General features: G+C 47.6%; 1 protein-coding gene across 2 annotated transcripts in view; it reads left to right on the top strand.

Annotated features, from left to right (window-relative positions):
- LOC141155194 (class I histocompatibility antigen, F10 alpha chain-like) overlaps positions 1-22,490 on the top strand; it is a 213,090-nt gene that overhangs the window by 12,197 nt on the left and 178,403 nt on the right. The window contains exon 1 of one of the 2 annotated variants that reach the window (XM_073641926.1): positions 16,140-16,284. The exons of the other annotated variant lie outside the window; for it this stretch is intronic. Within the exon in view, the coding sequence (XP_073498027.1) occupies positions 16,227-16,284 (58 nt within the window). The 5' untranslated portion in view covers positions 16,140-16,226. Of the gene's footprint in view, positions 1-16,139; positions 16,285-22,490 lie in introns of those variants that run through there. 2 annotated transcript variants of the gene reach the window in all.

The following is a 22,490-nucleotide window of genomic DNA, read 5'->3' as shown; positions in this document are numbered from 1 at the left end:
CAGTCGCACACGCAGTCATGTATATACATGCAGACTTGCACATATACGGGTCGCAGAAATGTGCACACAGACACATATACTGACATATAGAAAGACGCAGACAGGCCTAAACATATTTGAAGACATGCAGAAAAATACATATAAACAGACATATCACACATACATAGATAAACACAATCATACATGCACACAGACACACAGGGGGTACGTTGGGAAGCAGTCACTCACCATCCACCCGGCTTGTCTCCGGTCCTTATCCCCCGGCTTGTCTCCGGTCCAGCTCCTCTCCAGTGGTAAGCAGCAGTGCAGGCCGGGCGCACACTGCGTGACGTCACTTCAGCAGACATGGCTGCTCACAGGGCCGTGTCTGCTATCTGTGCACAGCTGCTGGGGGAGCGGCCCGGGCCCCCCCCCGGCTCAGCCCGCCTGTGCTTGTCAGGATATGTGCGCCGCATCGACGGCACGACGCACAGAACATTATAATGAGGGCAATCTGGCCATGGGCTCCCCCAGTGGGTACAGGCCCCGCGTGGTAGCCCAGATTGCCCTCATTATAATCCACCTATGTGTATAGTTTATTTTTTATTTAAGTGGTGAAAAAAAATGTGAAATTTGTATGAAAACTTTTTTGGCCGTTTAGCTATCTGATTAATTTACTTTATATTTTGAAAGATCAGAGATTTCTGAACGCAGCAATAACAATATGTGTATTTTTAGTAATTGTTTTATTTTCAATGGGGAAAAGGGGGTGATTTGAACTTGTTGTTTTTTCATATTTTTAAACTTTTTTTTTTTCCCTCAATTTTTTACTGTACGTAATAGTCCCCTTAGCAGAAATTACCATTTCCTATGAACACTGGTGTTCACAGGAGTATCATAATGACAGGCACAGGGGTCATCAGCAGACCCCGGGCTGTCATGAAACTCATGGGTGGGATTTGTGACACAATTTCAGCTGGCGTGTGTTAAATCCTGCTGTCAGATATTTAACTGGATAACAACCGCGGATGGAGCTCCGATCCACCCGCAGTTGTTAAAGACACATGACAGCAGATTAAATCAGCTGTCATGTGCAGGGAGAGATGCGGGCTCAGCGCCAGAGCCCGCATCAAAGTTGGAGACGCGACATATGATGTAAATAAATGCCATATATCGTGAAGGGGTTAATCTGAGAGGCCCAACGTCAATCTCCTACTCTGAAGCAATGGTCACCCCTACAAGAGGTATTGTGCCAAGTTTGTAGGTTATTTCCTATCCATCAGATATGGGATAGCTTCTCTATTGCTGGGAACCCACCAATCCCAAGGTTGGTGCTGTGAAGAGTCCCATCCAAATGGAGCCGAGGTTGAGCATGCGCACCTCCAAGGTCGAGCATGCGCACCTCCAAGGTCGAGCATGCGCACCTCCAAGGTCGAGCATGCACACCTCCAAGGTCGAGCATGCACACCTCCGCCCTATTCATTCTCAATTTTAAAAAAATGTCTTTGTGTCTTGATAAGTGACTAAGTAAAACAAAAATGTTTTTGTACCGCGCTTTGTAAAAGGGCTCGCTCACACTGGTGTATAACACGGCCGAGTGCTATGTGATGTTTTAACGGACAGGACTCAGCCCAGTGTTATTCTATGGGGCAGTGCAGATCAGCAATTATTTTCTCATGCTGATTCGGTATGAGATAACAATCTCACCATGCTGCAAGTGCATCCGAGAATCGGTCTACAAGTCTATGGGTGCGTGTAAAAATCTGACTGCACTCAGATGCAGTCCGATATACGCCAAGATAGGCAATGGAGGAATTACTTTCTCCTTCCCCTCCATACCTGTGCTGCGATTCTCTCATGCGGGAGGAAGGGAACACGGAGCACGGACACTCGGCTCACGCTCGCAGCAGAGTTGTCATTTGCATAATCGTCCCCGATTCTCTCACACGAGAGAACATGCGCTCCTGTGACCCCAGGGTGATATTATATGTGGACTGTTGTGAGTTTGTGTGCTAGAGGTGGTGTACTCCAACCTTGGATTGTATAAATGTGTTTGTAGCTGTCCTGAATGAGACCAAGGCCTAAGTTTTTATTCCCACTAGAAAAACATACAAGTTTCATCATTGATTTTCATCAGTCATCAGTTTTCCCCACCTTCTCCTATCAGTCAGTGAAATCAGGCAGCACATGGATGGTATCCGAGTGCTGTCCGATTTTTATTTTTTTTCGCTGACCCACAGATTTGTATTGCCAATTTTAATCCAACACCCGGATCAATATCGGACATGTCTTCGTGATTTTTGCACAGACTGCTCGATCCACAAGAAATCACTGACATGTGAACAGCCCCATAGACTATCACAGGGACGAGTGCTATTCGTGAAAAAGAATGATAGCACTCGTGTGTGAAAAACGGACGTCTGAGTGAGCTCTTACTGACACAAATACAAGCAGAGGGGTCCAACGATTTGCACATCAGTTGCACCCGTCTCTTCCTAAAATAGATGAGAAGATCAGACATTATGGTCTGGCTTTGGCCGGGCGTGATCATCTGAAAAATTACAAGTGAAGCAATCAGAGGCGCGATGAGCCATGGACTGTGATGGTCACACTTACTACACCGTGCTTATGTCTGACCATAATAACGCCAGGTATACGTTTATTTTTAAAAGTATAGTAAAGTAAAACAGACTGTACTGCTAAAAACCCATATACCTGGCAAATATGATAGTTTGGCCATAAGCATTATTGTTGTGATTGAGTCAATCTGCAGAGCGCGACCTTTGAATACTTTTTTGTGTATTTTTCTAAATGCATTCACTTGGCTGATGCTACGATTGTAGGGATTCCCTTATTCTAGATTCGTACCACGTTTTTAAACGTATCCAAGTTCCTTACAAACAAGGATCTGCACTCTATATAAACCATGGGATGTATCAGATGACTGTTTTTGTTATGTTTTACAATGGTGCTGGATATATTTTTCTCTTGATTGTGCAATGTTGGCTCTGAAATTGGTTGTGTGAGACATTTATTAGATGTGACACTGATTCTAAGGGGTCCTGCACACCAACGCATGTTCTGTCCGAGTACTGTTCGTTAGAAAACGGATCACACTCGGACCAATGTTATTCAATGGGGCAGTGCAGATGAATGATTTTTTTTCACTAACAGAATCTGCATATGAAAAAAATCGCAGCGTGCACTAGTTTCGTATATCGGATGAGACTCACCCATTCAAGTCTATGGTTGCAAAAAAAAATAATCTGATTTTTAGGGATACATTGCAATCCTGTAACATCGGAGACCAAGTGAGAAAAAATCGTCCCACTTTTCTGGATGAAACTTTTTGTACACTTGTGTGAACCTGCCCTTACATGCAGAATTTTAACAGTTTGTAATATATTATTAATGTGCCATTTTGTTCACTATCTGTCTGCTCGTCACATGTCTTTATTCAGTGTCCATACAGCTGATCACGAGCAATCGTTGTGGTAACAGATGAGAGAAATTTAAGTAAAGAGGTCGGCTCATACCTGTGTATGCATCACGTATGGAGCGGTCACATGACAAGTGCAGTGAGAAAATATGCAGTTTGCATGTGGCAAAAACTATGAGGATAAAATGCAAATTCCAAGCCTCAAATTTATGTTTCTGATCACCAATTCTGTTCTTGTATCTCTGTAGTAATATCTGTTATGATCAATAATATATAGTAAGCATGGGTGTGTTCCCATATGTCTGTGTGTCACCCCAGGCCTGGATGCCACAAATATTAAAGGCTGTGTCTGAGAGCAGGAAGGAGGGACAATTAGCATACAGCACCTCCTGTCCCAGGCCAGTAGGGGGAGCTGGCTGCCCCTATAAAAGCTGGTACTGGGGGCAGGGTTAGAGAGAACTGGACGACCTAGCTCAGGACTGAGACTAGTCCCAGAGAAGGAGGGACAGTTCAGCAGCAGCTAAGGAGTCCGTGAGGCAGAGGAGAGAGTGCGAGCCAGGGACAGAGGCGACGAGAGCAGGTCCTGGCTGAGAGAATCACCACCGGACATTGGGGTCCGAGGCTGTAAGGGTTGCAAGCCCAGCAGCGGAGAACCTACCCGTGAGGGATTTCAGGTCCCTTGGCCCAAGAAGCCTGGAGGCTCCGCCACATAGAGGGACCAGTACAGCACGGAGAAGCAAAAGGTACTTAAGGCCCAAGTCGCAAGTCATACAGGCGAAGTACACGGCCAGCTCAGGGACGTGGGCTATTACACCACGAAAAGGGGAATAGTCAGCAAGGGCAGAGAGAGAACGGTAGGCCTTCACACTCACCCTGACCAGTGGGGCTCGCCCAATGCTCTCAGACACCCAGGCCCATTCCTAACCGGTACTCCTGTTGGGTCAGTAGTAATACCTACAATAAAGACCCTGGACTGTTTGAAGCGGACTCTGAACTCTTATTACTGCGGCCTGCACTATCACCCCCAGCATTCACCTACACTGCCCTGAGGCTACACTCTTCCCGTGGGGAGTTATCCTACCCCTGTGCTGCACATCAACATTAGCCTCAGCGGTCTGTCTAGCAGCGGCGGTTATCCCTGACCGCAATCCATGGGTGGCGTAGTCGGACATTCAAAACACTTATAAATAGACTGCCACAGCATTTGGTCTGACCACCCTGAGCCACGGGATCGGGTTGCCACTACTACCCCCAGCATCGCACAGAAGCCCGGTTCCAGGTACCCCACGGCCCAGGGGGCGAGTCAGCCTTTGGCGTAGTCGGCAGGATTGTGACCAACCCGCCACAAAAGGGTATTGCGTGCCTGAAAAAGACTTCATACTTACCTGATAAAGAGGTTTCCCGCCATTCGGAGCCGTTTCCCGCCATCTTCAGCCGTTTCCCGCCATCCTCACCCGCTTTCCCGCCATCGGGTGCCATCTTCGGGACGCCGCGTGAGAAGAAGAGGGGCGTGGACGTCCAAACCACGCGAGACCTGAAGCCCCGCCCTACGCACCGACGCTGCGCAAGGTCCTGGAAGGAGTGAGAGCGACGTTGACGTCACCAGGACGCGACGCAAGGTCCTCGCCCGGAGCAGCACCAGCGGAGCCGCGGCCTACGGAAGAGGATCAACGGAAGGTAGGCCACACTTAACTAGGAGGGAGGAAGATGACGGACATGGAGGGACCTTCTACCACCAGCGTGGCTGCAGCAGCGGTGATGCCGTTCTCCATGCCCTACATCCCCGGAAGCGGCCTGGCTGCCCCAATTCTCAGGGGAATCCCATACCTTAACTGACTTTAAAGAAAGACTGCACAGTTTATTTAAAGTTTATCCCCTGACAGAAGAACAGAAAGTGAGCATTCTGACGGGGCAGCTAACCGGTGCAGCCCAGCGGGAAGTGAAATCATGGTCAGATGAGGAGAAAAGGACTGTAAAGGACATTCTGACCCGGCTGCGGGATACCTTTGACACCCGCACCTCAGCAGAGATCAAAATGCGGTTCTATGGCTGTAAGCAGCGAGCCCAAGATAGTATCAGAGACTATGCCTTGAACCTGCAAGAAGCTCTGGGAGCAATAAAGCAAGCTGACCCTGGCAGCGTGCAGGACACTGATAAACTGTTGCCTGACCAGTTCATAGAAGGTCTGCTGTCCAGCGCCCATAGAACACAGCTGCGCCTTATGGCCCTACAGAACCCCGATCTGACTTTTGCGCAGTTCAAGGATAGGGCCATCCGGGTGCTTCGAGAACCCGCACCAGGTGGCGCTGTAGCTTCCTGGCGCCCTGCCATCACCTACCGCCAGGAGGCGGCGCCCTCTTCTATGGACTCTGTGGTGGCCGATGCGCAGGCCCTGAACCAAACCCCGTCGAAAGATCTGCACCACCAAGTCCAGGAGCTGACCAGGAGCGTCACGGCGTTGACCAGGACCGTCCAGGCGTTACAAGTGGACCGGTCAAGACCCATCGAGTTGGCTTCAAGTCCGGAGGATGTCCCGTGGCGTCGACAGAGGAGGATCCCGTCATTCAGAGGGAGGCCCACAGACCGCTACGCAGAGGATGGACAGCCCATTTGCCGTCGATGCAGCCAGCCCGGACACATTTCCAGGTACTGTAATTTAAATGGGTCCGACCTGGGGCAGAGGGCCAACCCCCAGGCATAAGGTCACCAGGCCCATCTAGTTGGCGTGATAAGTACGTAGGAGGATGCCCGGTTTTGCCCGTAGTGCTGGACGGTATCCCCATGAGTGCACTGCTGGACACCGGGTCCCAAGTGACTACCATCCTCTATGTACTTTTCAAGCGGTACTGGAGTGACACTGATATAACTCGTTACCCAGACGATGGCTTGAGCATCATCGCCTTCAATGGTCAACCCGTGCCGCAGGTGGGGTTCAGAGAGATGACCATCAAGATTGGTAAGGTGGAACTGCCGGCACAGGGAGTGATCATTGTGGACATTGACCGTCGAGAAAGTCACCCTAAAATAACCTTGGGTACTAACGTGATTGAAAATTGTCTTTCAGAAGTGATTGTAATTTTGCAGCAGGTGGCGATGAATGCGAGCTCCAGCCAACAGAGGGTCCTCCAGAAAGAGATAAGGGCTCTGATGAGACGGCAACAGGTAGAACTGTCTGGTGGTGAGATCGGTAGCGTGAGGATGAGCGACCCGTTCCCCATTGCCATGCCTCCCAAAAGTGAAATGATGATCTGGTGTCGGACTGCAATCGGGTTGAGAGGCAGAGACTACCAAGCCATGGTAGAACCCGTGTACTCAGACAGCAGGCCCACCATTTTGACAGCCCAGGGGGTGGTTGATGTCCGTCATGGGAGGGTGCCCGTCCGCATTCTCAACATTGGGGAGAGGGAGGTACACTTACCCAGGTACGCTACACTTGCCAAACTGTTTGCTGTTGAACACAAGGCTATCAGGGCCGTGGAACCTTTGCCTCCATCTCCACAGGCGGAGGGTAATGGCTCCCAGAAACAAAAGGAGGACTGGTGCCAGAAACTCCACGTGGGTGCTGACTCCACTCCACCGCACCAAAAACAAGGAGTCTACCGGGTGGTTCAGGAGTACGAGAGAATTTTTAGTAAGCACCCGCTAGACTTCGGCCGAGTAAAGGGAGTGGAATACCACATCCCCACGGGGAGCCACCCACCAATAAAAGAGAGACACAGACCTGTACCCCCTGCACATTATCAGAACGCAAAGGGCATGCTGAGAGAAATGAAGGAAGCTGGGGTCATTAGAGATAGCTGTAGCCCCTGGGCAGCCCCCTTGGTTCTGGTAAAAAAGAAAGACGGTACCATGAGAATGTGCGTGGACTATAGACAAATCAATCGTATCACCCATAAAGACGCGTACCCGTTACCTAGGATAGGGGAGTCTTTAGCAGCCCTAAAATCAGCTAACTTCTTCTCTACTTTGGATCTTACTAGCGGGTACTGGCAGGTTCCTGTGGCAGAGGCTGACGAGGAAAAGACTGCCTTCACCACCCCGATGGGATTGAGCGAATTCAACTGTATGCCCTTCGGGCTCTGCAACGCACCAGGGACCTTCCAGAGGCTGATGGAATGCTGTCTAGGGCACCGAAACTTCGAGACGGTCCTACTTTACCTGGACGATGTGATCGTCTATTCGAAGACCTACGAGGACCATCTAAAACACCTGGCAGAGGTGTTCTAAGCCCTGGCAGGCTATGGCCTGAAGGTGAAACCATCAAATTGTCACCTGTTGAAACCGAAGGTCCAGTACCTAGGGCACGTGGTTAGTGCAGAAGGAGTAGCCCCCGACCCCGACAAGGTCACAGTAATCAAGAGCTGGCCAAGCCCCTCAAACATCAAAGAAGTGAGGCAGTTCCTCGGGTTGGTAGGCTACTACTGAAGGTTCATCCCCGGGTTCAATAAGGTGGCAACTCCAATGCAGGACCTCCTGATAGGTTAATCCAAATCCAGAAGTCAAAAGCCACCCTTCAAGTGGGACAAGCCGGAAGAGGAGTCCTTCCGCCAGTTGAAGATGGCCCTCACGGGGGATGAGATCCTGGCCTACCCCGATTATGGCCAGCCTTTTATCCTCCACACAGATGCCAGTAATGTGGGGCTAGGAGCCGTACTGTCCCAAAACCAACAGGGCAGAGAAAAGGTGATCGCGTACGCCAGCCGGAAGCTGAGGCCCACTGAAAGAAACCTGGAGAATTACAGCTCCTTCAAGCTAGAATTCTTGGCAGTGGTGTGGGCCGTCACAGAACGGTTTAAGCATTACCTGGCCTCCGCAAAGTTCACTGTGTACACGGACAACAACCCGCTGACACACCTGGACAATGCAAGACTAGGTGCCCTAGAACAGCGGTGGATAGCCCGGCTATCAAAGTATGACTTCACCATCAAATACCGGGCAGGCAGAACCAACGCCAACGCAGACGCCCTATCAAGAATGCCCCACCTACCCGAAGGAGAAGAAGACTCAGAAGAGCTGGAGGAAGTGGAGCTCCCGGCGTTCCACCGGTGTGGGGCCACTCAGTATTTTCATCGGGTAAGAGACAAAGACCTAACCACCATCATGTTCAACCCCATACCCCACCACGGCTAGGCTGAAACGCAAGATAGTGACCCTGCAGTTCGCCTGGTGAAAGACCTGTTTACCCAGGCTGACGCTAGCCCTGGCCCGGACGCTCCAGAGGAAGCCAAGCAGTTATGGAAGGAGAAAAGCAGGCTATTCCTCTACGAGGGCAAGCTGTGCAGAAGGCTTGTCAACCACCGGACGCATGAGCTGACCTGGCAGATAGTGGTCCCAAGGCGAGATGCAGCAATGGTCCTGGAGGCCTACCATGACAGAGCGGGACACTTCGGGTGGAAGAAACTGGAGTTCCTGCTGAGAGAGCAGTTCTACTGGATCGGTATGAGAGGGGCCATAGAGAAGTGGAGCAGGGACTGTGGCCCATGCCACCTCAGAAGGAGGGACCGTACCAGCCAGAAGACACCCTTGATGCCCATCGTCACCAGGCAGCCTCTTGAGCTGGTAGCTCTGGACCATGTGAAACTGGCTCCAAGCCAGTCGGGCTACGTCTATGCCCTGACAATAGTGGACCATTACTCCCGGTTCCTGGTGGTGGTTCCTGTTAAAGACCTGACAGCCCAAACAGCGGCCAGAGCCTTCCAGCAACACTTCTGCCGTCCACACGGGTATCCGGAACAGGTCTTGACAGATCAAGGTCCAGCGTTTGAGGCGGAAGTCTTCCAGGAGTTCTGCAACCTCTACGGCTGTAGGAAGATTCGGACAACACCTTACCACCCGCAAACCAACGGGCTGAGTGAGAAAATGAATAATATCGTCATTGATCTCCTCAAGACGTTGCCCCTGGAGGAACGCAGCCTGTGGCCGGAGAAGCTGCCAGACCTGATAGACTTGTACAACCATATACCGGTGAATGCCACCAACTGCACTCCGGCTTACTTGATGCGAGCAAGACCAGGTAAGCTGCCGATAGACCTGGAGATGGGAGTCCTGACACCCGAGGACACCTCCCCAGATGCGGACTGGGATACGGAACGACGGCTACAGTACAAGAAGGTACAGGAGAGTGTGGAGAGGAGTCTGGCTCAAGCGAGAGAAAAGCAAGAGAGGCTCTTCAACCAACACGCCCCTGCTGGTACCCTAGAACCTGGTGAGCAGGTCCTGAAGCGGAAGAGAAAGCTTCACAAGCTGGATGACCAGTGGGAGAGAGACCCGTACACAGTACTGCCGTCCAACCATGACAACGCGAAGGTATGTGTAATTACCCAGGATGGAGGAGAAACCACTAGCACTGTCTCCAGAGACCACCTAAAACGGTGCCCCGAGCAACTGCAGAATCCAAGTGAAGATCAAGATGACCTTGAGCCCGCAGTGGACAAGGAAGAAATGGTCAGCACCGTTCTCGGAGAGTTCCCCCGGTCCTGGACTCGGATAAACGACGCTATAGTGGTACCCTGTCCTACACTTCCTTCAACCTACCCAGCAGGAGCCTACGGGAGAGCAGGAAGAACAAGCAGCTCCGGAGGTGGAAGAACCCATGCCAGCAGCCCAGGAGAGTCAACCCTCTGCTGACAGAGAGCCTGCCATGCCTGCGGTAAGCCAAAGGACCCGCAGACAGCTGCCTGCCCTGCCTGTAAAACCAGCTAGTAGCTGTACCCTTAATACTAGTGGGGAAAGCCAGGTAAGACCACCACTAGACAGTGGGTTACCTAGGTCAACCCGGAGCACTAGGGGTCAAATACCAGCTCGCTGGAAGATCTAAATGCACAGTGTATATATTTAATGTTTTATGTTTGTACCCTGGTTATTAATAATGTTTTTCCAGTTTCCCTAGATACAATGGACTGGCAGGTTATGGACGGTGAATAACCGGAACTACCATGTAGATAGTTGCACTTGGTGCCCTCTTGTGAAGAAAAACCTGTCCGGCGTGGCTCCCTTGTGGCCCAAAGTAGTTAGCTCGGCCTTGCCGCCACGCCCAAGGCCAGGAACTTGGGGTTTATAGGGACAGGTCCCTACATTGTGGAAAACTTCACCTAGTTGGGTGATATGGACACCCGGTCACGGAAGCGCCGTAACCTTAAGGACAAAATGTACTTGTATATATGTTATGTTATTGTTTATACCCTGTATTTGTGTTTCCTGTTTAGTCCCGGAGTACTAAATTTTACTAGGGGGGAATGTGTCACCCCAGGCCTGGATGCCACAAATATTAAAGGCTGTGTCTGAGAGCAGGAAGGAGGTTCCCTGGTCAGGGACAATTAGCATACAGCACCTCCTGTCCCAGGCCAGTAGGGGGAGCTGGCTGCCCCTATAAAAGCTGGTACTGGGGGCAGGGTTAGAGAGAACTGGACGACCTAGCTCAGGACTGAGACTAGTCCCAGAGAAGGAGGGACAGTTCAGCTGTAGCCAAGGAGTCCGTGAGGCAGAGGAGAAACTGCAAGCCAGGGACACAGGCGACGAGAGCCGGTCCTGGCTGAGAGAATCACCACCGGACATTGGGGTCCGAGGCTGTAAGGGTTGCAAGCCCAGCAACAGAGAACCTACCCGCGAGGGATTTCAGGTCCCTTGGCCCAAGAAGCCTGGAGGCTCCGCCACATAGAGGGACCAGTACAGCACGGAGAAGCAAAAGGTACTTAAGGCCCAAGTCGCAAGTCATACAGGCGAAGTACACGGCCAGCTCAGGGACGTGGGCTATTACACCACGAAAAGGGGAATAGTCAGCAAGGACCGAGAGAGAACGGTAGGCCTACACACTCACCCTGACCAGTGGGGCTCGTGCGAATGCTCTCAGACACCCAGGCCCATTCCTGCCCGGTACTCCTGTTGGGTCAGTAGTAATACCTACAATAAAGACCCTGGACTGTTTGAAGCGGACTCTGAACTCTTATTACTGCGGCCTGCACTATCACCCCCAGCATTCACCTACACTGCCCTGAGGCTGCACTCTTCCCGTGGGGAGTTATCCTACCCCTATCCTACCAACACCAGCCTCAGCGGTCTACCTAGCAGCGGCGGTTATCCCTGATCGCAATCCACAGGTGGCGTAGTCGGACATTCAAAACACTGATAAATAGACTGCCACAGCATTTGGTCTGACCACCCTGAGCCACGGGATCGGGTTGCCACTACTACCCCCAGCATCGCACAGAAGCCCGGTTCCAGGTACCCCACGGCCCAGGGGGCGAGTCATATGTACTTAACTGTGTTGTGTTACGGTGTTTATATATACTGTACTTAGCTTAGGAGTGTTCCCATATTTATGTATTAAGTTGGCTTCTGTTCCCATATTTATGTAGTAAGCTCAATTCTGTTCCCATACTGTAGTAAGCTTGGTTCTGTTCCCATACTGTAGAAAGCTCGATTCTGTTCCCATACTGTAGTAAGCTCAATTCTGTTCCCATACTGTAGTAAGCTTGGTTCTGTTCCTATACTGTAGAAAGCTCGATTCTGTTCCCATACTGTAGTAAGCTCAATTCTGTTCCCATACTGTAGTAAGCTTGGTTCTGTTCCCATACTGTAGAAAGCTCGATTCTGTTCCCATACTGTAGTATGCACGGTTCTGTTCCCATACTGTAGTATGCACAGTTCTGTTCCCATACTGTAGTATGCACAGTTCTGTTCCCATACTGTAGTATGCACAGTTCTGTTCCCATACTGTAGAAAGCTCAATTCTGTTCCCATACTGTAGTATGCACAGTTCTGTTCCCATACTGTAGAAAGCTCAATTCTGTTCCCATACTGTAGTATGCACGGTTTTGTTCCCATACTGTAGTATGCACAGTTTTGTTCCCATACTGTAGTATGCACAGTTCTGTTCCCATACTGTAGAAAGCTCAATTCTGTTCCCATACTGTAGTATGCACAGTTCTGTTCCCATACTGTAGAAAGCTCAATTCTGTTCCCATACTGTAGAAAGCTCAATTCTGTTCCCATACTGTAGTATGCACAGTTCTGTTCCCATACTGTAGAAAGCTCAATTCTGTTCCCATACTGTAGTATGCACGGTTTTGTTCCCATACTGTAGTATGCACAGTTTTGTTCCCATACTGTAGTATGCACAGTTCTGTTCCCATACTGTAGTATGCACGGTTTTGTTCCCATACTGTAGTATGCACAGTTCTGTTCCCATACTGTAGTATGCACAGTTTTGTTCCCATACTGTAGTATGCACAGTTCTGTTCCCATACTGTAGTATGCACAGTTTTGTTCCCATACTGTAGTATGCACAGTTGTGTTCCCATACTGTAGTATGCACAGTTTTGTTCCCATACTGTAGTATGCACAGTTTTGTTCCCATACTGTAGTATGCACAGTTTTGTTCCCATACTGTAGTATGCACGGTTCTGTTCCCATACTGTAGTATGCACAGTTCTGTTCCCATACTGTAGTATGCACAGTTTTGTTCCCATACTGTAGTATGCACAGTTCTGTTCCCATACTGTAGTATGCACAGTTCTGTTCCCATACTGTAGTATGCACAGTTTTGTTCCCATACTGTAGTATGCACAGTTCTGTTCCCATACTGTAGTATGCACGGTTCTGTTCCCATAAAGTTATCTGTAATAGGATGAAGTTGGTGCCGGGAAAAAAATGCGCTCTCCCGTGGTGAGGAAATCTGCCGAGAGATTGTGTATAATTAACAATCTTGTAGTTTATTACTAAAAGCTACGATTACTATGCGATTGGTGGACGTCCTGTCCACTCCCTCAGGTACATGCGATCAGTGATCAGCTATGGACGTCCACGAAACGCGTAGTAATCGTAGCTTTTAGTAATAAACTACAAGATTGTTAATTATACACAATCTCTCGGCAGATTTCTTCACCATGGAAGAGCGCATTTTTTTCCCGGCACCTATTACAGATAACCTTATAAGATCCCTAGGGATTCTGTGCTGGCTGCAGCCCTTCGCTACAAATTCTTACATGAGTTGTGCATTACACAACTCATAAAGGTGAGCATATTTTCTTTTACCTACTTGGTTGTTGTTGGATAACAGCGCTATTGCGCCCCTATCTCTCTACTTACTTCCCCTACTGTTTAGCTCGGCTGGCTCCGTATCTCTACATTTAGCTCAGTTCTGGCTCCGTATCTCTACATTTAGCTCAGTTCTTGCTCCGTATCTCTACATTTAGCTCAGTTCTGGCTCCGTATCTCTACATTTAGCTCAGTTCTGGCTCCGTATCTCTACATTTAGCTCAGTTCTGGCTCTGCATCTCTACATTTAGCTCGGTTCTGGCTCCGTATGTCTACATTTAGCTCAGTTCTGACTCCGTATCTCTACATTTAGCTCGGTTCTGGCTTCGTATCTCTACATTTAGCTCAGTTTTGGCTCCGTATCTCTACATTTAGCTCAGTTCTGGCTCCGTATGTCTACATTTAGCTCAGTTCTGACTCCGTATCTCTACATTTAGCTCGGTTCTGGCTCCGTATGTCTACATTTAGCTCAGTTCTGACTCCGTATCTCTACATTTAGCTCGGTTCTGGCTTCGTATCTCTACATTTAGCTCAGTTCTGGCTCCGTATCTCTACATTTAGCTCAGTTCTTGCTCCGTATCTCTACATTTAGCTCAGTTTTGGCTCCGTATCTCTACATTTAGCTCAGTTCTGGCTCCGTATCTCTTCATTTAGCTCAGTTCTGGCTCCGTATCTCTACATTTAGCTCAGTTCTGGCTCTTCATCTCTACATTTAGCTCAGTTCTGGCTCCGTATCTCTACATTTAGCTCAGTTCTGGCTCCGTATCTCTACATTTAGCTCGGTTCTGGCTCTTCATCTCTACATTTAGCTCAGTTCTGGCTCCGTATCTCTACATTTAGCTCAGTTCTGGCTCCGTATCTCTACATTTAGCTCAGTTCTGGCTCTTCATCTCTACATTTAGCTCAGTTCAGGCTCCGTATCTCTACATTTAGCTCAGTTCTGGCTCCGTATCTCTACATTTAGCTCGGTTCTGGCTCCGTATCTCTACATTTAGCTCGGTTCTGGCTCCATATCTCTACATTTAGCTCGGTTCTGGCTCCGTATCTCTACATTTAGCTCGGTTCTGGCTCCGTATCTCTACATTTAGCTCGGTTCTGGCTCCATATCTCTACATTTAGCTCAGTTCTGGCTTCGTATCTCTACATTTAGCTCGGCTGGCTCCGTATCTCTACATTTAGCTCGGTTCTGGCTCTGTATCTCTCCATTTAGCTTGGTTCTGGCTCCGTAACTCTACATTTAGCTCAGTTCTGGCTCCGTATCTCTACATTTAGCTCAATTCTTGCTCCGTATCTCTACATTTAGCTCAGTTCTGGCTCCGTATCTCTACATTTAGCTTGGTTCTGGCTTCGTATCTCTACATTTAGCTCGGCTGGCTCCGTATCTCTACATTTAGCTCGGCTGGCTCCGTATCTCTACATTTAGCTCGGTTCTGGCTCTGTATCTCTACATTTAGCTTGGTTCTGGCTCCGTATCTCTACATTTAGCTCAGTTCTGGCTCTGTATCTCTACATTTAGCTCAGTTCTTGCTCCGTATCTCTACATTTAGCTCAGTTCTGGCTCCGTATCTCTACATTTAGCTCAGTTCTGGCTCCGTATCTCTACATTTAGCTCAGTTCTGGCTCCGTATCTCTACATTTAGCTCAGTTCTAGCTCTGCATCTCTACATTTAGCTCGGTTCTGGCTCCGTATCTCTACATTTAGCTCAGTTCTGGCTCCGTATCTCTACATTTAGCTCAGTTCTTGCTCCGTATCTCTACATTTAGCTCAGTTCTGGCTCCGTATCTCTACATTTAGCTCAGTTCTGGCTCCGTATCTCTACATTTAGCTCAGTTCTGGCTCCGTATCTCTACATTTAGCTCAGTTCTGGCTCTGCATCTCTACATTTAGCTCAGTTCTGGCTCCGTATCTCTACATTTAGCTCAGTTCTGGCTCCGCATCTCTACATTTAGCTCAGTTCTGGCTCCGTATCTCTACATTTAGCTCAGTTCTGGCTCCGTATCTCTACATTTAGCTCGGTTCTGGCTCTGCATCTCTACATTTAGCTCGGTTCTGGCTCCGTATCTCTACATTCATCTCGGTTCTGGCTCCGTATCTCTACATTAGCTCGGTTCTGGCTCTGTATCTTTACATGTAGCTCAGTTCTAGCTCTGTATCTCTACATTTAGCTTGGTTCTGGCTCATGTATGACCTCATCGCCAGGAGGATTGTTATATGAGGCAGCACTTCCTGGTGTCTTCTCCCACCATATTCACTGTGTGATGCGTCTTCTCTGATATCTCACAAGTTTTCTATGAATCCTCATTATTTCTGGTAAATCTCGAGCTCTCACTTTCGCTTTCTCGGCGTCTAACCTCTCCAGCCTCCGTCTGCCCAGTAACTGCTGATCATCTGGAGTATAATTTTCCTATTGGAGGAAGCTGTGACTCCCATCCAATCAGAGCTGAGCACCGCCCATCCTCTCCTCCAGACTTGGGTACCATCCGCACACTGATTCCGCAGCGCTTCCGCAAAATTAATGAACATGCTGCGGATTTTTGACCGCAGGATATTCGCTGCGGAAAAATCCGCACCATGGGCATTGACATTGCGAAATGCCATTGGGGACCATGGGGTGCGGATATACATGCGTTTTACAAGCGTTTACGCTGCGTAAATTCCGCAGCATATACGCTTGAAAAACGCTACGTGGGCACACAGCCTTACAGTCGTGTTTCGAGTCTCAGGTGAAACTTGCGTCTTGTTCTCGGGGTCCCGTCATATATCAGAGGCAGGATGAGGAGGATATGCCCCCTCATTGTGCTGCTCCTCTACGTGTCTGCGGTGTATTCTGGTGAGTATGGAGGCGACCAGTGATTGTACCTTATATTAGTTATTACGTCTTATTTATGTTGTGTGTCGTCCTTGTACTTTATGTATCAGTGTGTTGTAGTCTGTCGCGATTCAGTCGCCCACTCATCACATGTGACTCGGAGGTGACTATATTGGGGGCTCCGCTTCTCACACTCACTCGTCCACTCACCTATCGCCATAGGCTGATAATGACTCCGCGTCCCCCACAGCCGGTCATACATCTGCACCGCACTTATTGCTGCCACCATTCACTGTTTTGTTAGTCCAGCGAGACGCCGGCCCGGGGTAACACACTAGTAACACACCACCCAGCTTTCCCAGGCACCTGACAGGCACACTTCTTGCACTCTGGCATACACATGGTGACACAGTCAGGCGATACTTTCCCTCTTCTAGGTTGTGGGTACGTTTAGAGCAGCAAGCTAAGTACATTTTAGATGTAATATACAGAAGGTGGACTGCTTATAAAATACAAAGGGAAAACTGCACAAAACCAAAGGGATAAATACAGAAACCTCTTACTGATTGGACGTTGAGAGATTCTGCGCAGGAGAAGCGCTGACATTTGTATAGATCTACAATCCTGGTTGTATCTCCTGGGTCTGACACTGGGGGTTTCTGGATGAGATATTTTAAAGGGTCCCAATCAGACCCCTCACTCCTCCTGGTCAGGTGAGAGCTAATAATATACAAGGAAAGACAGTTACCGCACATGCAGTTGAAACCAGAAGTTTACATACACTATACAAAACGACACATATGCATGTCTTTCTCAATTAAATAAACGGAGAAGAAAGCAGCAAAATTGGTGAAAACAAATAACATCTTATTGAAAGATATCACAGCACATAGTAGCATATGGACAGGTAAGAGGAAATTCACCAAATGATGTATAGGTATACAAAATTGATGGTAAGGAAACAAAGTAGCATATCCAGGTACCGTACATAGGTAGCTGCTTAATGTATATATATTGTGACATGCAGAAGTAGCGCTGTTGCTTCAAAAGCATCCAACAACTATAAGAGTTAAACAGTCACAAGAGACAGGAAGTGTTGTGCTTCAGAAGCATCCAGCAACTAGAGGGGTTAACACAGTCACAGGAGACAGGGAGTGTTTAGCAGAGCCCCAGGTGGATTGTGGGGAACTTGTTTATTAGTCTGGCTGGAGCCTAAGAGAAAGGTGGTGTGTGATCTGAACAGAATTCAGGTCAGGAGGGAAGCTAATCAGGGGACAGATAGACTCCCTGAACTAACAGTGCAGAGTATTATCAGGCAGAAAGATAAGGACTGGAAGGAATCGTGTCACAGGGATCATCTCCCTCACCAAACCCTACCCCCTCCATCTCCATGCAGGATAAAGAATATTGTGTACTATTGTGTCCTTGTGAAGGAAAAACCTGTGGTTGTGTATGCATAGAAGTGTGCACCAAAGAGATCTAATCTTTGCTGAATTATGCTACTGAAGAGAATGACGTTACTGTACTTGCTTTAATAGACTGTACTGTCTATTGTAATGTGCCTGTCTTTAATAGACTGTACTGGCATTTGGCAAATATTAAAAATTATGGTAAACCTAATTGACCAAAAACGGGAAAGGTTTATTCTGATTTCATGTCATATATTGAGAAAAACATGCAGATGTGTCTTATTATATAGGGGATGTAAACTTCTGGTTTCAACTGTATGTTCCCCGAGCTCAGATATATTCATAGATTGTTTTTAAAATCAGATTATCGTAGTGATGGCATAGAAATATTACATTTCCCTTTGTCCCGACCTGCTGTCCCTGGTGTGGGCTGGAGACCACCCATCTACTTAGGGGCTATTATCTCCACTTGTCTGTTAGCACTTGTTGATAATCAGGACGTACACTGAGAACATTTAGGCCCCAATTCATCCTTGTCTTTGCGCCTGTTTTTTCTCTAGTTTTGCACCTTTTTTTTTTGCACCCAATTCATTATTCTTTTTGCTCCTTTTTTGAACTGTTTTATATTCTCTTGCCTGTTTCTTTTTCTTTTCTGCTTTATGGGCAGACTTTAACAATTCCAGATGTTTTCGTTTGATTTTTTAGTTGACACTTTTTAAAAAAAAGTCCCTAAATTTGGCTCAATTTCACTCCAGTCCCCCCTGGTGTATTTTTGAAATATGCAAAAATTTGATGAATTTTTTTACGCAATGTGCAACTTTTGACAACAAAGCATCACAAAAACAGTATAAGTCAGAAAAAAAAGTAATTTTTGACTTTGTGCCAAATTCAAGAATCGCGTGCGCCATTTTTAAGAATTTGTAGCCAAAAATTGCAACTAATGCCACAAGAAAAAAATGGAGAGTGATTTTAAAAAAATGCAAATGATGAAGCGGAGCCTTGGTTTTCCTGCAGACTGCCAGTCAATGTGATTATCTCCACACGGATGATGAAGCCTCCGGTTGTGCAGAGACATCAGACTTTTATTCACTTAATCCATAACATTGTGTATAAAATGCAGGAATCCATGAGAGAAGCTGCTCGTGTCATCTGTCATAGTGAGGAGGAAACGTCACTATCTCTGGGGTTTCTGCTCCGGCGATCACTAGAGATTGGTGCGATCACCATGTGACGGTATAAGGTATGACCCCACTGTATGGAGTAATGTGGGAAATATTGGGGGGATTTACTGATAGTGACGAGCCTGAAAAATGGAGAACGTGACGAGCGGCAAATTTATTATGTGTTTGATGTAAAGAAAAAAGGGACGAGGGCAAAAAGAAACATGAATTGTGCTAAATTGTAAATAACGCACGTCAGTTTCTATATATTTATACTGGCATCAGCGCTCCAGTCTGCAAATGTTTTGCGCGTTTGTGGAGTCATGTTCAGACGGGCAGATAATCAGGGACGAGAGTTCACATGAAGCTTCTTCACCGTTTATCTACTTGTGTAAATTCACCATTAGTCCTGCTAGGACTAGTATAGGACAGTATATCGGTTCTCAGGCCGATGATCTGAGATATAGATATTCACAAGAAAAAAAGAGTTGTTCCAGATCCAGAGTAAAATTCAAAAATACTTGATTTGATAACTGCTATAACAGCACGGCACTAGGCTTGTAGCAACAAGAAGAGAAAAAGCCAAATGATGCAAAATTAAATGGAAACCCAATTGCAAAAATGATTTTTTTTATAGCCAAAATACATACATTTAATGGGAGCCTGTCATGTCATTTCTAGCATCTAAACTGTCCCCAGTACGTTGTTGGTGACGCAATGTGCTTCACTAACATGTTTTTTTCGTTAAAAACAGCGCTGTAATCATGTCCAAAACGCACTTTAGATCGTACTTGCTCATTTACTTTTAGGGGTGTGCTTCATTTTTGTTCAGTCTCGGGCGTCGCCGCCTACTCGATTTGATTGATTTTTTCTGGTTGCACCAACATCACTTGAATCCCGCGCTTGCGCAGCTTCGAGCAGGCAGCCGCAGTTGCGCAGTGTGTAGCATGGAGCCGAGCTTGCGCAGTGTCGAGCGGGGATCCGCGGTTGTGTAGTATCGAATGGGGAGCCACACGTGCGCAGTGTCGAGCAGGCAGCCGCGGTTGCGCAGTGTGTAGCATGGAGCCGCGGTTGCGCAGTGTCGAGCGGGGAGCCGCGGTTGCACAGTGTGTAGCATGGAGCCGCACTTGCGCAGTGTAGAGCGGGCAGCCGGGGTTGCACAGTATCGAACCGGGAGCCACGCTTGCGCAGTGTCGATTGGGGAGCTGCGCATGTGCCATGTCGAGCGTCTCCCCGCGCTTTTGCCGTGACGTGCGGCTGCACACTGAGCAAGCGACGTCGGCGCAACTCGGAAAATCAATCAAATACAGTGGGTGGTGACGCCCGTGACTAAACGAAAATTAAGCACACCCCTACGACTAAATGAGCAGGTACGATCTAACTATATAAAGTGCATTTTGGACATGATTACACTGTTTTTAATGAAAAAAAACATGTTAGTGATGCACATTGCGTCACTAACAACGCACTGGGGACAGTTTAGATGCTGGAAATGACATGACAGGTTCCCTTTAAGTAAAAAAAGAAAAAAAATGTCCACAAAACTGGACGACCCCTGTTGCAGAAGGCTACATCCATGGTGTCTATTTTTTCTGAAGTGAAAATGAAGGATGAGGTGACAGGTGGGAGAGCGAGAAGTGGACATAAGGATATTTGTATCGCTGGGCCATAAACATCTCAGATGATGATTCCCCTTTATGTTTTATTGTCGCCCTTTGAATTGGTTGATCCCATAATGTCACCCTCGGACCAAAAAAGTTTGTTCTCCCCTGAGTTAGACTCTGATATAAACATGAAAAGTTACATAAAGTACAACTCGCCTTGTGAAAAGCAAAGCCTCATACCGCGACTCCGAGCAAAGAAATAAAAAAGTTATGACAGCCATAATGCGAATAAAAAAAATTAGTTCTCATCTTCGAGGCCGTAGACCGGTCCTCAAGGGGTTAATACGAGAGCGACCTGAACGTTTCTTGTTTGTTATAAAAATGCCGGAGCCGAGGCCTGAATGTAATAATCACTGCGGCAGAAATTCCCAGTTGATCTGCAAGCAGAGATTTCACATACTGAGCTGCAATGGAGCGACGCAGCACAAAACGCAAAAGAGCTGCAGAATCAGGGGGCGCAGGGAGTTTTGCAAAGTATTTAACTGACTTTTTGAGCAAGTCTGTCTGGTATATCCACAGCGTGTGCCATATATACTGGATAGATACCGTGTGTCACCTGCTCAGCTCTTTCTGTAACTCCCATAGACCTCATTGGAGAAAGCAGCCATCTGAATTAGTGATTGGAGGTTACAGGCCCCAAATCCTGAAGGTTAATGTGGCCAAAGATTGACTTTTCGTACTAGGAAACTGCTCCCCTTTTCCCTCTCACTAGTTCTGATCTCCCCCATTAGAACAATGGTAAATCAGAATCTCATGGTCAGTTCTCCTCTCCACCCAGCAGGGGGCAGTATAACACTGTAGTCTATTGTGTGACTGCTGTCTCCTGTATATCAGCTCCTGTCTCCTCTGATCTCGTCATTCCTGTCTGTGTCCTGCAGGGGGAGCAGAGACGTCTGACAATTCACAATTAGTGATGAGCGAACGTGTTCGGATAAGGGGTTACCAGGGCACGCTCGGGTGTTATCCGAGTATCTTCAGCGTGCTCGTATATTATGTTCGAGTCCTTGCGTCTGCATGATTTGCAGCTGCTAGACATCCTCAACACATGTAAGGATTCCCTAACAAACAGGCAATCGCTGCATATGTTAGACGCAAATTATGCAGACGCAAGAACTCGAACATAATATACGAGCACGCCGAAGATACTCGGTTAAGATTCAAGCGTGTTCAGTTAACCCCTTATCCGAGCACGCTCGCTCATCACTATTCACAAAAATCCTCAGATTTGTCGTCAGAATGGTAGAAAATAGGGTTGAGCGAGTATGTTCTGTCCGAGTATTTACAGCTGCTCGGTGATATGGTTGAATCGCTCCCGTGTGCATGATTTGCAACTGTTTGACAGTTTTATTACATGTGAGGAATGTGTAAGAAATAGACATATCACCGAGCAGCTATAAATATTTGGAGCTTGGCCCGAGCATACTCACCGAAAGGGTTAATAGAACATACTCGCTCAACACTAGTAGAAAAGTGTCACGTGCTTCTATCAGTAATCTGCAATTTTTAGCCACATTATATCTCATCCACCGACAAATCAGACAAAACATTAGGATAAAAACAAAATGAGCAAATACCCTGTCTATACAGCCGACAACAAAAAGGTGCAAAATAGTCAGGTCCGGTCCTGCTCTGCCGCTGTCTATACTGAGACCTGGGGACACATAGCGAGGTGAGGTATAAGAGCTGGGGTCAGTCCTGGTTGGGTCACCATGTCGCGGTGAGATGGATTTTATGCTCTTTTGATCAAAATAGTCTCAATCACATCACCTGTTTTATTTACCTGCACTATTACTATTACCCTGCAGTAAGTAAATAAATAGTATTTGCTTATAGTTTTTATCGTATTTTTATCGTCTATTAATGGCCACAGTGTGAACGTGCACCTACACATTGCACTAATACCAACAGCTGTGCCGGACCATTTCTTTGGTTTTGCTCCATCTACAAATCAGGTAGAAAGGAATCGATGTAGTAATTGAACAATATCCCGGGAG

The sequence above is a fragment of the Phyllobates terribilis genome, unplaced genomic scaffold (genome assembly GCF_046119375.1).
Source record: "Phyllobates terribilis strain yellow unplaced genomic scaffold, ASM4611937v1 Scaffold_7__3_contigs__length_470593459, whole genome shotgun sequence".
Taxonomy (NCBI): domain Eukaryota; kingdom Metazoa; phylum Chordata; class Amphibia; order Anura; family Dendrobatidae; genus Phyllobates; species Phyllobates terribilis.
The sequence above is the reverse complement of the archived record's forward strand: the minus strand, read 5'-3'. Positions and strand labels throughout refer to the sequence as shown.